This window comes from Humulus lupulus, chromosome 1 (genome assembly GCF_963169125.1).
Source record: "Humulus lupulus chromosome 1, drHumLupu1.1, whole genome shotgun sequence".
Lineage (NCBI taxonomy): Eukaryota > Viridiplantae > Streptophyta > Magnoliopsida > Rosales > Cannabaceae > Humulus > Humulus lupulus.
The window spans coordinates 296551931-296567825 of record NC_084793.1 but is presented as its reverse complement, the minus strand read 5'-3'; the positions used below and the strand labels follow the sequence as shown (position 1 = coordinate 296567825).

At 37.7% G+C, this 15895-nt stretch overlaps 2 protein-coding genes across 2 annotated transcripts; both read right to left on the bottom strand.

Annotated features, from left to right (window-relative positions):
* Nucleotides 1-1381: 1381 nt before the first annotated feature.
* On the bottom strand, nucleotides 1382-4460 carry LOC133779368 (patatin-like protein 3). The gene is made up of 7 exons (XM_062219339.1): nucleotides 4232-4460; nucleotides 3923-4104; nucleotides 3647-3833; nucleotides 3377-3538; nucleotides 2982-3287; nucleotides 1827-2005; nucleotides 1382-1688 (listed from the first exon to the last, which is right to left on the bottom strand). The coding sequence occupies exons 1-7, from the start codon at nucleotides 4367-4369 to the stop codon at nucleotides 1625-1627; spliced, it is 1218 nt and encodes a 405-aa protein (XP_062075323.1). The 5' UTR covers nucleotides 4370-4460; the 3' UTR covers nucleotides 1382-1624.
* Nucleotides 4461-11497: 7037 nt separating this feature from the next.
* Nucleotides 11498-11899, bottom strand: LOC133779480 (uncharacterized mitochondrial protein AtMg00820-like). The gene has a single exon (XM_062219442.1). It carries the CDS (start codon nucleotides 11897-11899, stop codon nucleotides 11498-11500), a length of 402 nt encoding a protein of 133 aa, XP_062075426.1.
* Nucleotides 11900-15895: the final 3996 nt, after the last annotated feature.

Genomic DNA, 15895 nt, shown 5'->3' with positions numbered 1-15895 from the left:
ACATGCCTCTTGAATCTTTGACATGGGAGAGGGTTTTAATCTCTCCACAATCTGCAAAAACAGAATAAAAAAATGGCTCATCATTTTACTACTCTTGTAACACTTAATATATATAGCGTGAGGCTCGACAGTTCAATTTGAGCTCTCATTTTCACTCATTGACTCATCTGCTAGTCTAATGGGTTCACAAAAGCCAATAAATATCAATTTTGTTCATCAAACCACAACAATTTACAATATATATATATATATTTATATATCTCATAGAATTTGAAGCATATCAATGAAGTATTAAACATATCTTGAATCTTTAACATGGGGAATGATTTTAATCTCTCCACAATCTGAAAAACAGAATAAAAAAACCAATAAAAAAAGTGCAAGGGAAACCTTTGAACACTACACTCTTCATCTATCTCATCAAAACACTCATATAATTTCTGCAAACAACACAAGAGTGTTAGACCCTTTTGTAAAAACTAATATGGGCTTATTGGGCCTTGATACCCAAAGAGAGGGATAGTTGTCTTGGTCCAATGGACTGACCGAAAGAACTTGAGAGTGTGGTCATGTACCCGAGCATATGTCAATTCCATTATGACCCAACTAAAATACTATGCAATACCAAAATATACCGTTATCCGAACATTCAATAAATGACACATACGTGAGCACCGCTAAATTATATGTAGCTCCATATAAAATTTTAACACCATCTTCTTTATTGCTCATTGTCTCTGTTCTTCCTCTGCTCACTTTTAAGTCTCAGAAGTTTGAAAAGTTGCAAACCGTCTATGAGAGCTCTTTTTTTAATTATAATAGAGCTAAAGACCAAGAAAATACAAGAAATGGTAACCAATCACAACAGTCTTCTATATTTACTTTAACTGTCATAGCAGTTACCAAACTAACTGAAAATTTGTTACAAAACAGTGTTTCTTAAGGTAGCTAACTATTCTACCAGTTGGAAAAAAAAATCACTTATAAACTTTGCCTCTTTATATATATATATATACTTTACATGCATCTTACTGGCATTTTTTCCCCATGATATATTTAGTGCAATTGATAGTAAGTAATAGCCACCAAATTTTATTACATACTGATCACGTCTTGACTCTTGTTTAAAGTGTTATTAAATAAATACCACTAAATCAAAATTTTCGTGTTACAATATATAGATTGCAAAGAATGGACTTATTTGTCTTATCACGTAGCTTACTCTTCATTGGGCAAACGTTCCAATATTTCTTGTTATGATATATAGGTTAACAATGGTCTTAGAAAAATATATGTTTTAGATATATTCCCTTATTATATATTACTTAAACTTGTTTACAGATGTTAAAATATTTTGGTAATAATTAAACATGTCCAAATCCAACAAAAAGCAAAAACATACTAATTTATTTACACTGAAATAAACAAACCATATTTAATACTATTAACAACATCACAACAAGAGTGTTTTAGTTTCAAAGTAAATTAATAAAACATGCATATATAGAAGTAAAATTACTAATCCCAAATTCGTAGTTATTTAAACGAGATCGCTAGTTGATCAAGCTTTATATATTGTGTCCGACTGGTAGATAATCAACTTAATGAGGCACTTATTCTAAGTCTAATAAGCGGCTTTTGCATTGGATTTTCGAAGCCTCCTTTCCTCCGAAAGTAGCTTTGCAAACCTGCATGTGTAACAACCATACAATTAAGTACTAACAATTAATCCATATAGGTACCAAATATGACAACACTCTTTATGTGATGATGAATTAAGTTAAATTAATTAAATAAGTATTGGAGATTCATTTAATTAATTAAACCTTTTGAGTTCATCTTCGTTGGTAGTGGTGGAGTTTGGAATTGGCTCGTAATGGCCAGAGGCCAAGTTAATGCGTGAATGTGGTTTTTTGAGTAGCTTCTTGCCCACTTCCACTAGATTGTTCAAGTTCGATTGTGTTGCTATGTCCACCGAAGATAGGTCTCCTGTCAGCGTGTCATCCTATATACATACATACATATTTTCCAATATTAATAACTTATATATATATATCATCAACACATGTTGAATCCAACGACAATATATTTATAAATAATTCGAACAAACGTATTTATTTTTAAATGCTTAATCAACAGATGATGAATTGTATATTAATTTAACGGATATATTGGAATGTTTAACGAGCTGTGTCCCACAACTACTCTACAATTATTGGTGTTATATTTAGATAGAACATAAGTCGATCTCGGTTTTTATTTTATCACCTAGTTAGGAAAAATATTGTATATAAATAATATACATATGTAGATATAAAGCTAGCTAGCTACTGCTTTACTTAACCTGCTTATAATAACTCTCTAAAATCCATATTTAGATTAAAGTTGAGAGCTGTGTGTCCCCACAATTCTACATTTATTTCTGATTTTTTTTATACATTTATGTATATATATTCTAATATATTATATAAGTCTCAATCGATCTTTTGATGACCTCAAGTGTGTAATTATGGAAAATATTATATGCATTTATATACAGAGAGCAAGCCAGCCAGCCAGCTAGCTAGCCACTGCCTTAACTATATATATACTCACTCTAAAATCCATATATAGATTAGAGTTAAGAGCTGTGCCCCACAACTCTACAATTTTCGTTGTTACATATAAATATATATATATATATATATATTCTAATATAGCATTACATAAAATAGTCTTGATCACCCTAAGTGTAGTTTTGGAAAATATTATATATATATTATATATGTAAATGTATTTAAATAGAGCTAGCTAGCTATGCCTCCTACTGTTTTACCATAATCTGTCTAACTCTAAAATCCATATTTAGATTAAAGATAACATTATTATATGTTTATTCACAAGAGCCACATATATATGTAGCTAGTAATTATTAATTATTAGAAAAATTCCCTCTTATCGAATAGAAGACAAAATGCAAATATATTAAAGTATAAACTTACATCGATCCGGAGATGGTTATCATCAGAACCCAAGGCATGAAAAAACACACAGTTGTGGTAATCAACCATAGTAACACTTGCTTTAGAGAAAACATCAATAATAGGAGTTGATCCATGGTAATAAATCCATGATAAAGGTCCCCACGTGGCAGAAAGTTTAGCATTGTATTTCTGCTCTGTCTTGTTCGAACCCGTTCCCAATGAGATCACTAGAAAACGACTGAAATCCAAAGGCATAGAATTCGAGTCGAAGCTCGAATTGTTTTTCGCTATTTGTTTGGTCATTTCACTGATGGCAAGGAAAGACTGAAAATAATAACAATAATAATCGCCACATAATCGATATTGAATAATCTTGATTAATTAATAATAAACTTATTGAATTATTATATTACCGGATTATTAACAGCCACACCACCATCAATGAGATGAAATTCTTCAGTATTTCCATCCTTGTCTTGGTTAGTGAAATAGTGAGAAGGAAGGTATGTTGGAGCTGCTGACGTAGCGATAGCAATGTCTGCCAGGCGAGCATCCATGGCTGAGCTTGCTGGGGCCTATATATAAGGACATACATACATACATACATACATATATCGATATAATAAGAATTCATTTGTGTTATATGAGATTATATAAAAAAATCAGTAGCATATTATATATACCCGATACGAGGAAAAAAGAGTAGGTTGGAGCTTCTTGATGTCGAAAGCAGGAATGACTATATTAGTCAAAGTTTGATGCAACCTCGTTGTCCCTAACAGTTTATTGACCAAGTTATGAAGATACTTTCCATCGTATTTTGGTCCCGTTGCGTCTTTCACCGATCCAATAATTGAACCAAATATCCCCCTGAGTATATATAAATAATATATCAATTAATAATGAAAAAAAAGTAATAATAATTATACATATGAGAATTACGTTATTATGATACGTACCTTGACTGAGGGAAAATATGTGGAGAGTGTTCGAGGTAAAATGGGACAATCTGTTTCGCAGAATACAAAGGGCGTTTTTGGGTATTGGGAGCAGTTAACATGGCTGTAATAAGGCCCCCTGTGCTTGTTCCCGACATTACATCAAAGTAATCTGCAAGACGTGCCTCTGGGCCATCTAGTGCCTTAACATATTTATGATATTACAATTATCAGTGCATCGTTTGATATGAATATAATAGTTATGTAATTTTGAGAAAAGAAAAATAAAAAAGAAGACACCCCTCAAATATATGTATATTCAAGTCTTACTTGAAGTTGAGATTCAAGGTATTCAAGAATAACAGCAGGGATGATTCCTCTAATTCCTCCTCCATCAACACTAAGAATTGTAATGAGCCTTCCATACTTTGGAGGTTCAATTGTTGAGGATGATGTTGCTGCGGCCATTAATGAATTTGGAAAAGCCAAAGGAGTATAATGTGAGAGATACTGCAAGAGAAGCTTTTGGGTTGTTGTGTGGAGATTACATATCAAGTGTCACTCCTATTTATTATTGGTGTGAGAAATGTGTATGTTAAGCTTTATATATATATATAAAGGATCTTCAGTGTAATTATGAGTGTGCTATCAATTATTTATTTCGTGGTTATATATTTCTAGTCAAATGTTTCGTTGAATTTGAAAGTCATTTAGCTGCTGCTACTCATTTACCCATTTAAATAATCAAACAAAAATTTGGTTCAAGGTTAAGAAAAATGAAAATTGACAATCTTTTTTACATGGTTCAGCCATAATTTCTCACAATCTACTCCATGGGACCTAGTCCAGAAATGAAGCAAATCCACTAAAATAATCAGAGTTATTACAAGTATACACAACTCGAAAAACAAATTAAAACTCCCTTCTAATTTGTTTTACAAACAACAAATAACTCCCTATTTTTGTGAAGATCTTCAAGCAACTAGCATCTCACTATAGTTTTGTACGTTGCTGGACTCCTTCCAGCTGTTGGACTCCCTCCAGCTACTGCTCAAGCTCCCATTGAGACTCAGCTTGAACTCCCTTCAAGCTTTGCACCAAAAATTGCAATAAGAATGGTGAAGAATCACCAAAACGCCATGTGCAATGAACAATGAAGCACTAAATGCTTCAGAACTTTTTCGGAGAATGTTTTTTTGGAGAAGACACATTTTAGTTGCTAAAAAAGGTAAGGGAAACACGGAAAAAACGAATATATATGTTAGGGCTCAAAATAGAAAAGCCAGCTAAGCAAGTCATGTGCTGAAATAAAAATCACGTGCTACTGGGCTTTCTATGTTATAACATGATCAAAACAATGTTTAAATATGAAAAACAATGTATGACAAAAATAACACTTACAAACTCCCCCTTTGGCATGCATATGAACAGTGAACTTGATTTATACTTTTAGCACACAAAGCTGACAAAAATAATAACAGACATAATTAATAACAACAACTAGCTAAATTAGATAAAGTGTCATATCAGTGATACCAATAACAAATCCACCCACTCAAAATACAATTAGAGAATATTCAAAAGCAGCAGGTAGTAAGATTAGTTCAAACACAACTAAAAAGACGACAGACAAAGATAGATAACATAAGAGGATCTAAAGAAACTCCCCCTCAATATTCAGAGGGCATGCCAAAGCTGAACCACAACTACTTGGAGGGAGAAGGTTGCTTCTTCTTCTTGCAATGCTTGAAGGTGCCTGAAGGCACAACAAACTCCCCTTGAGGGGTAACTACAAGAGACACGGAATGGGGGTCAGCAGGAAAAAAAGCAGTGGCAGTAAGGCTAGGGACTTGCTCCCCCTGAGATGGTGGTGCTTCCTCAAAGGAGTCATAAGCAGCGGAGGACGAAACTGAGAGAGGAGGCAGACCAAGGTGGCTAAGAACTGCATACTGAAAGACTTGATTATGATCTTAGATCAATCTAAACTTATATTTGAAGGACTAAAACTCAGTGCTGAGAGAATGAATCCAATTAAAAAATTAATATATACTTCCATGAGGATTGTTTGACACCCAAGGAAGAGGCAGCCATAGGATCTTTAACTGAGGGACCTTTCTTCTTAGCTTTTGACCTAGTGGAAGCCAAGTTTATGGCCTTGAGTGAGATGTGGGTGTCCAAGCTTTTGGATGGAACAACAAAGAAATAGTGAGCTACGCGCTGAATCAGACAAGGAAGGGGAAACATCCTAGATACCCCGGGCCACAAGGCAACATCAAATATAACCTGAAACAGGCAGTGAGGTAAACTAATAGCTTGCCGGGTATCCACTGCAAAGAGAAAGCGAGCCAGATCAGCCCCAACTGTGGACTTGTGAGCGGTGGGCTGCCAATTGAAGATAGCAATGATGTGCAAAATGTGGTAGAGAGGGATGAGTTCAGCAGCAAGAACCGCATTGGAAATGGGCCACATCAAAGAAGGGTTGCTAGTGAGAGTGCGAGCAACCTCATCCATGTTCGGACTAAACTCAGCAGAGAACACATGCTCATCAATCAGGGGCAGGTGTCAACTTTCTGCAATAATCGATGGAGTAAACGGAATCCAATTGCCACGCAAAAACACTTTCCCAAAATTTTCATGGATCGGGTCAATGACATCAATAGACAAATTAGAGTAAAATTCATGCACCAAAGATTGACAAGGGACACGCAGAGCAGACACAGACTCCATGAAATGCAATAAGTTCATACAAACCCAAAGAACCAAACTCCTTGAAATCTAATAAGTGCTCAAGCAGTAATTTTCTCAAAGAAATAGACCCACATTAAAACGATCCTTAGAGGAGGTATTCAGAAACAGGGTACCTCGAGAGGATGAGGAGGCAGAAGCCTTGCCTTTGGTGAACTTTGAAGAGGTCAGAACCTTTGGTGTAGGAGGAGGCACTGTCATGGGCTTCTTGGAAGGACTGGGTTGAGGCGGGGAGTCCTGGGTCGGGTTGGAATCAACGATAGGAGCTGGCTTGCATTTTCGATCTAGTGTCTTGACTCGACTAGAAGGTTCAAGCAGAGCGGAGGGTACGGTGCCTGGTGCGGGTGGTGATACCACTGGGTTTGGGTGAGGTGGTGCTGGTGGAAGGGAGAGAGACACAGGATGGAGAAATGGCTGGGCTAGGGGCACAAGAGGGTGTGCGAGGTGGAGGTGGGGGAAGGGAAGGGTCGCGGGGAGGTGAGGGAGGCAGAGTGAGGTCTCAGAGGGGAGGAGGTGGAGGTGGTGGGAGGGAAGGGTCGCGGGGAGGTGAGGGAGGCGGAGTGAGGATGGGATCGGGGTTTGGGGGTTGAATGGGTTCGAGTTCACGAGGAGGTCACAAGGAAGGGCAGGAGATGGTAGTGCGGAGGAGTCAGAGGATTCAGGGGATGGGGTGGGGAGGCGATTGCGACGACGAAGGGCGAAGAGACGGTTGACATTGGGTATCGGCATCAGAGAAGAAATGGTAGGCTTAAGGAGAGAGAGAGAGAGAGAGAGAGAGAGAGAGAGAGAGAGAGAGAGAGAGAGAGAGAGAGAGAGAGAGAGAGGAAAATGAGAGAAAAAAATGATTTGACTCAGCTTTCTGTGTTTTTTATTTTACTTTGTTTTGTTTAGTTTATTTAGTTTATTTTTTAAGAAAGGATGCAAACAACATATAGAAAAGAAAAAAAAAACTACACGAAAAGAGAAATAACGACAAAAAAAAAAAATAATGCTGGCTTGAAATTTGTTTGTTTAAATTTTGAAGTTCAATTTCAATTTTATGAACACAGAAGAACACAGAGGATTAAGAATATTTAAGCTAGAACAAATAGCATGAAACTAAACACAATATAGACAGAGATAAACAACAAACTAAGAGACACAAAGCAAAATGATAGACTTTCTTCACATTATTCAAACATACATATAGCATGTTGTAACATGAACTTGACAAGTGCAAAAATGAGGTCTATCATGACACAAGGTAGAACTCAACTAGGCAGAAGCAAAGAAAGTCAATCTCCATTAGTGTGTGAAGTGTCCTCATGAGCTGCCTGCTATAGAAGAGCCATGAAAACTCTCCCTCAAAATTATTATTATTTTTTTTGTATATTTTTGTATATTTTTGTTCTTTTTTTGTGTTTTTATATTGTAGAAATCCCCTAAAAAATTACCAATTAGAGAGCCAAGCACATAGGTAGCCCTCTCCACAGGCACACAATCCTAAGTGAAGGAGCAAACTACACAAGGCAAAGTGACCCAATCGTAGCTTTCACACTAAACCCTTAAGGCTTCTCTAATAGGGGAGACAATTAAATTCAATTACCAAGAATGAGAAATCAAGCATCAAGTAAGACTACAAGAAAACATCAGCAATCCTACATCACTTCAAGACATATGACTGTGAAAAGCAAGTTGAAAAAAGTCTCACGTATGCAAATAGTCTAGTTAGAAGATGAAATTTCAAACTATATTGCTTATTTTCAAATGCCACATGTTATTACTCAAACATACAAACTTTTATTGACTTTCTCAAGTGAAAAAAGTTTGTGAACTCAAAGCCTTGGTAACAAATCAACTAGTTGACTTTCAGATGCAACATGAGATAATACAATGGTTTTAGACTCAACTAACTCACGAAGGAAGTGGTGGCGGATGTCGATGTGTTTGGTGCGAGAATGTTGGACAGGGTTTTTTGAGAATTTAATGAAACTGGTATTGTCACAATAGATGGTCAGAGTGTCAAGACAAAGGCCATAATCACGCAACATTTGTTTCATCCAAAGAAGTTGGGTGCAACAACTTCCTGCAGCAATGTACTCCGCTTCAGCAGTGGAAAGCGAGATGAAGTTTTGCTTTTTGCTGTGTCAAGAAACTAGGTTGTATCCCACATAAAAACAGCCACCTGAAGTTCTTTTTCTATCTTCAAGATAACCTGCCCAATCAAAGTCACTAAAACCAACCAAGGAAAGATTAGTATCACATGAGTACCAAAGACCAAAGTCAGTGGTACCAGCCATGTATTTTAGAATTCATTTCACAACAGTAAGAGGCAATTCAGTGGGGGCAGATTGATATCTAGCACAAACTCCAACACTCAAACAAATATTAGGACGACTTGCAGTAATGTAAAGTAAACTGCCTATCATACTTCTATACAGTGTTGCATCAACCTTTTTACCTGTCTCATCTCTGATCAGCTTAGCAGTGGTGCCCATAGGTGTGCGTGCATGTTTTGCATTTTCTAAACCAAACTTTTTGAGCATGTATTTGGCATATTTTAATTGAGACAAGAAAATGTCATTAGCGAATTTTTTAATTTGCAAACCAAGAAAGTAACTTAGTTCACCAACCATGCTCATTTAAAATTCCTTAGTCATTAGTTGAACAAAGGAGTAAGTGTGTGCATCACAATTGGATCCAAATACTATGTCATCTACATCGATTTGGGCACAAACAATACGAGGATTGAGAGGTTTGATAAGCAAATTTTTATCAGCATTACCTCTAGTATACCCATTTTCAAGCATGTAGGTGGTGAGGTGATCATACCATGCCCGAAGAGCTTGGTTAAGTCCGTACAATGCCTTGTTTAGTTTGTAGACATGGTCTCCATGATGAGGGACCAAAAGTCCAGGAGGTTGAGATACATAAGCCTCTTCCACAAGGATGCAATTCAAGAAAGAGCTCTTGTGTAGAGTCCAAGAACTTTACTTAGCTAGTTAGATAGTAGTAGCAGTAGTAATAGCTAGTAATAGTTGTAGTATGTTTATTACTGTGGATTTCGGTTCAAGCCGGGACTTAGTTGGACACTCGTAGCAACACTTGTAGATTTTATAAGTTTAACCTATAGTTTAAGAATATTAATTATAACATAAGGTTTGATTAATATAGCTAATTATGAAGATGATATTTATTATACAATAAGGTTTAGACAGACCCAATAAGATGATGACACTTGTCGTGTGCATGTTTATTAAGAAATTAAGTATTTTTGAGAAATAGTTTATTAAGAGTAATATTTGAAAACCCCAGAATCTGCCAGCAGCTTTGAAATCGTTATAGGACTCAGTCAAAGCTGTTTACTTAATTCAAATTAGGCTGAAAAGTGCAATTACGTGTATAATATTTCAGCGTATGCCGATATATCGCCACTCGGGGAATACGAAAAATACGTAACTTCGCACGACCACTTCGACGAGCCTCGGGAATATCAGCCCAGGCGATATATTGCCTAGCATGGGCGATATATCGGCTCTAGGGCATTATTTTTGAACAATTTCGAAACCTTGCTCATTTTATCCCATAACCTCTTGATAAGCCCAGAATCTTTTTGATCGAGTCTTAAGTCTCTGCTAAAGGATTATTCAAATGTTTTTCAATTAAAAAGTCATTATTTTTATTCAAGCTAAAAGAAGATCTTTTCATTTTTGAACTCTATAAATAGGACCTAGTACCCAGCCATTTCTTGCATTCTTCAAGCTGAGTTCAGAGCCTTCAAGCTGCTAGGTTTACTTTAGAGTGTTAAACACTTGGGTTGGGGTTATCAGCTTTACCATTTTAAGCTTATTAAACACTTGGGGAGTAAGGTTCATAGTGTGTATTTCAATTTCGAGGTGTAGTACGGTCATAGTGCATTCAAAGGTATTCCTATTCCTAGTTCATTTCTGTATGTTTCATTAGTTTTTATAGTTTTTCTCTACTCAATTCCTAACTCGCTGTTTTCATTCGTGGTTAGACATCTAAGTTCTTTTAACTTGAGGTTCTTGTCGGTAAGTACCTTCTCGGTGGTTTAGTTCATTCCTTTTCATCTCTTTCTTTTAGAATACTCACATTTCTCATTAATGGTTTTTAAGAGTGTTCCAAAATCCCGTCCTTATTCTCACATCCCAGTATTTGGTAAGGAAAATATGATGGTTATTATATGCTTATATGATTATGTTATAGTATGTTTTATATATGTTATGATATATGTATGTTTTGGGGCTTAAAGTTGCTTAAATAGCAAACCCCAACACTTTTATGTTTTTGGGGCTTATAGTTACTTAGCTAGCAAACCTCATTGTATTTTGAGGCTTATAGTTGCTTAGTTAGCAAACCCCAATAGTTACCATGTACATGAGTTAGAATTATGATATATGTTTATAGTATATGTTATAGTTGATGTTTATGTTTTTGTTGCATGCTTGTAGTAGATTTTCCTTGCTGGACATTAGGCTCATTTCTTTATGTTATATGTGTAGGAAAATAATTATGGCAGCGGGAAGATTCTTGGTGGCTTGGGAATGTGCATTGAGGGAGAATGGATTCGGTGAACTGCGCGAATGATTCGAGGATGAAGTTGTTTAAGTCTTTTAATTATGATTTATATGTATTTTTCCGCACATGATCTTGTAACGAATTTATTTTAAATTTAAGATATGATTTATTTTCAAAACAATGGGATCCCATATCCTACCTCGAATTCTATGTATTTTAACCTTTGTTTTACAATTTTAATAAGTTATGACTATTTTGTGTGTAAGTTTTCTTAAGAATAGTGTTTATGTATAAGTAGTGTTGATGGTCCAAAGTCTAGAATAAGTAGGGTCATTACATCTTGACATCAATTTTATACAACTTGAACTTCATGTTGCACGCTACAACCAACAAAATTTTTATGGATTCCAATCTAGCCACCGGAGCAAAGGTTTCCTCAAAATCCACTCCCTTAATCTGTGTATACCCTTGAGCAACTAATCTTGCCTTGTTGCTCACCACATTTCCCACGTCATCATTCTTATTTCTGAATATCCGCTTAGTACCAATGATGTTGGCACCCAAAGGACGAGGAACAAGAATCCACACTTCATTCCTCTCAAACTGTTGAAGCTCATCTTGCATGGCAGATATCCAGTGCTCGGCTTTAAGGGCGTCCTTAACTGATTTTGGCTCCACTAAAGAAAGATAACAAGCATTAGCAATCTCATTAGCTAGTTTCTTTCTAGTGACCATTACCTCATTTGGATTTCCAACAATGGAGGAAAAAGGAAGAACTTTGGGAATCCATGTGTGTAATGCCCCGACTAATTCTAGACCTTGGACCACTAAAAACTACTACACATAGCTACTATTTTGGAATACATACATAACCCAAATATTGTATGAAATACAAAATAAAGTATGGGTACCCATTGTTTAGTAAATAAAACATAACTTTAATCAATTGTTTAAATACTAAGCGCGGAAATACATAAAACATAAATTAAAAGACGTAAAATCAACGTCATCCTCGATCTTCCAGTAGTCCATTCAATATTAACACATATGTCAAGCTGCCACGAATCCTTCCCACCTTCCATGCTAATTTTCCTGCATAATCTAAAAAATAAAGAGAAAGGAATAATCCTAATGCCCAGCAAGGAAAAATCTACTAAAACCATATATGTAACGCCCTGGATAGCCAAGACCGCTACACTGTGTGTTTATAAAGTGCCAGACTCGCTAATCAAGTCATTAAAGTAAAAACGTGTTACTCAGATAGTAGAGGAACTAGGGTTAAAAGCATTTTTGTCTCAAAAGATACATTTTCAATACTAAACATTGTTTATGTACATGGGATCCCAAAAATGACAGTTTAAAAGCCTTTTACAAAAGTTACAAAGTTTAAATACATTAACAGCCATGCTAAGGCAAAATGAGCGGTTAGGTGATCTCTGTCCTGACACACTCCTCGATCATGGTGATCGAACGGCTAGCTATGTACATTCACTTCGGAGCTCTCCACCTCAGGCCTGGTCCAGCTTGCTCTTGCCTTTACCTGCACCACGTAGCACCCGTGAGCCAAGGCCCAGCAAGAACACATATTAACAATAGAACATGCACATTTAGCTGTCAAGTCAATCTCACATATGGCATCTAATAAACTTCAAGCATATCAACAGTCAAGTATTTCATATACAAAGCTTATCATTAGTCAAGTATTTCATATACAAAGCATATCAGCTCATATAACACAATGCACAGATGATAACCAGGGCTAGCGCTCACAAGCTGCTCCCTCTGTTATCCTTTCGTTTCTGGCTCCCAGTGGCCAATTCGTGTCCCATGCGCTACATTCATGAACGGTACTCTTAGACCGCTTACACGTGTCCCTTGGCATAATACCAACGATGACACAAAACAATTCTCGGGAGCACTTAGTCCCATCACAATCATACATTCGGGTGCAGTGTTCTTACCTTTCAATTCAATAGCTTTAATCCCTCGACACCTTGAGCACGATCCCACTCGAGCCCTAGCGCTCACCTAAACACAATCATGGCCAAAGTCAACATCAACCCTCAAGTTCAAAACCTAGCCCCGGGGCTAACCCCGAGCCCCCGGGATGTCCTAGTTCCACCAAACAAGGTGGTGGAACCAAACCCCAAACCTTAGGTCAAAAACCCTTGCAAAATACCCCAAAATCCCCTTCAGAAGGCAGGGTAGCGCTACAGCGCTCTTGGGAGGGCGCTATAGCGCTACAGACAGAACCAAAACCCTTCCAGCATATGGGCCTAGCGCTACAGCGCCCAAAGGCTAGCGCTGTAGCGCTAGTCACAGGCAGCCCAACACCAAAATTTCCTTTGTGCGATTTCTCTCGAGCCAACCTCAACCAAACCTCTTCCAACTCTTACCCAAACTTAAAAACAACCTCATGAACACACTCCACTCATCCCAAGCACCCTAAACATCTAAACTCCAAGCACATGCAATCACAAACTCAAAATTCACCATAGCCACCTCCAAACTTCAGAACCTAACATAAACCAGCTGAACATCAGAACTAGAGTTTAGAATTCATACCTTTGATAGAATTTCGCCCACAAGCTAACCCTAGGCTCCCTTGGCTTGCTGCTCCTCAGCCCTAAGCCTGAATTCCCTAAAGTTCCATTCAATTCAACACAAGTACCACAACTTAAAAACCAGAAACAGAAATGGATGAACTCTAGAATCTTACCTCAAGTATTGGTGAATCCCTGTTAAACCTCTGTCAATTCCTTAGCCTTAGATCAAAGTCCTTGAGGTTTAGTTATCCCAGCTCTCCTCTAAGCTTTACTCCAGAAATTCTCCAGAAATAGATGAAGGAAAGTGTAAACCGACTCAAGAAACTCTCTCTGTTTTCCCTCCTTCTTTTCCCTTCTTTTTCAGACCCTTTTGATATTCTATAAATCCCACTATCTTAAAACCTCAGTAATACCCTTCCTTAAAAGTCAAATGACCTTTATGCCCTCACAGTTATCTCTAATCCTTTAGTCCTCTTAAGGGCATTTTAGTCTTTTTACCCAATTCCCGCTACTTCCTCGAGTGTCCCTATTATTTCCCGCTTAGTTCCCGATACCTTACTAATCACCAATAGCCTTCCTCAATATCACAATAATCTCCAGCTTATCCACTAAATTCCCATTTACACCCCTGAGCTCACCCCGAGCCGGGTATAAATCCCCGCTATGACTTTTACGCTACTTTGCTCACTAGGATCGTCTCGAGTCACAGATTACAGATATATCCACATAATAATGTGGTCTCAACAATTATCACATATATCAAAGCAGTTATGCCCATAATGGCTAAAATTACGATTATGCCCTTCTAACCTAATCTGGGCCTATATGCACACTAACACACATAGTCATGCATCTCAAGTACTCAAGTAATCATATAACATGCTTAAGTCATAATAATCACACATAATTCCCATCATGCCCTCCTGGCACACTAATCAAGGCCCTTAAGCCTTATTAGTGAATTTGGGTCGTTACAACTATCCCCTCCTAATGAGAATTTCGTCCTCGAAATTTACTGGAACAACTCCGGATACTGATCCCGCATAGCTGTCTCAAGCTCCCAGGTCGCCTCCTCGACCTTAGCATTCCTCCATAGTATTTTAACCAAAGGGATCGTCTTATTCCGCAATACTTTATCTTTCCGATCCAAGATCTGAACCGGTTGCTCTTCGTAAGCCAAATCTGCCTGTAACTCCAAATCTTCATGCCTCAACACATGAGTCACATCTGAGACATACTTCCGAAGCATGGAGACATGGAACACGTCATGAACTCCAGACAATGATGGCGGCAAAGCTAATCTGTAAGCCACCTGACCAATCCTTTCCAGGATCTCGAATGGTCCAATGAACCTAGGGCTTAGCTTGCCCTTCTTACCAAACCTCCTCACCCCTCGCAGAGGTGAAACTCGAAGAAAGACGTGATTACCAACCTGAAACTCCACATCCCTACGCTTAGGATCAGCGTAGCTTTTCTGCCTACTCTGAGATGCGAGCATCCTAGCCCGGATCTTCTCTATAGCCTCACCTGTCCTCTGAACCATATCTGGCCCCAAGTATCTCCTCTCACCCATCTCATCCCAATGAATGGGTGATCTACATTTCCTTCCATATAACATCTCGTAGGGAGCCACTCCAATTGTTGACTGATAACTATTATTGTATGAGAACTCAATCAACGGAAGGTACTTACTCCATGAACCCTCAAAATCAATCACACAGGCTCTGAGCATATCCTCCAGTACCTGAATCGTCCTCTCAGACTGTCCATCAGTCTGAGGATGAAAAGCTGTACTAAACTTCAACTGAGTCCCCAAAGCTTCCTGCAGACCTCCCCAAAACTTGGAAGTGAAGATAGGATCTCGGTCTGACACAATCGACTTAGGAACCCCATGGAGACGTACGATCTCTTTCACGTATAACTCAGCGTACTGATCCACAGTATAAGTTGACCTCACTGGAAGGAAATGGGCTGACTTGGTATATCTATCCACTATCACCCATATTGAGTCATGAAACCCTACCGTCCTGGGTAGACCTCCTACAAAATCCATAGTAATATCCTCCCATTTCCACTCAGGAATACCCAAAGATTTGAACTTTCATTGAACAGATGCCCAGAACTCGGTCAAAATCGTTCAAGAGCAAGTCCAAATGGTTAAGGCTGTTTTTAAATTTAAACCCTC

Excerpts from the sequence above, each read along its gene's own strand:
- LOC133779368 (XM_062219339.1), bottom strand. The coding sequence starts at position 4,369 with ATGGCCGCAGCAACATCATCCTCAACAATTGAACCTCCAAAGTATGGA. Across the intron at positions 3,834-3,922 it reads CATATTTTCCCTCAGTCAAG|GGGGATATTTGGTTCAATTA; the intron begins GTACGTATCATA and ends ATATATACTCAG. Across the intron at positions 3,288-3,376 it reads GTGTGGCTGTTAATAATCCG|TCTTTCCTTGCCATCAGTGA; the intron begins GTAATATAATAA and ends TATTATTTTCAG.
- LOC133779480 (XM_062219442.1), bottom strand. The coding sequence starts at position 11,899 with ATGGTCACTAGAAAGAAACTAGCTAATGAGATTGCTAATGCTTGTTAT.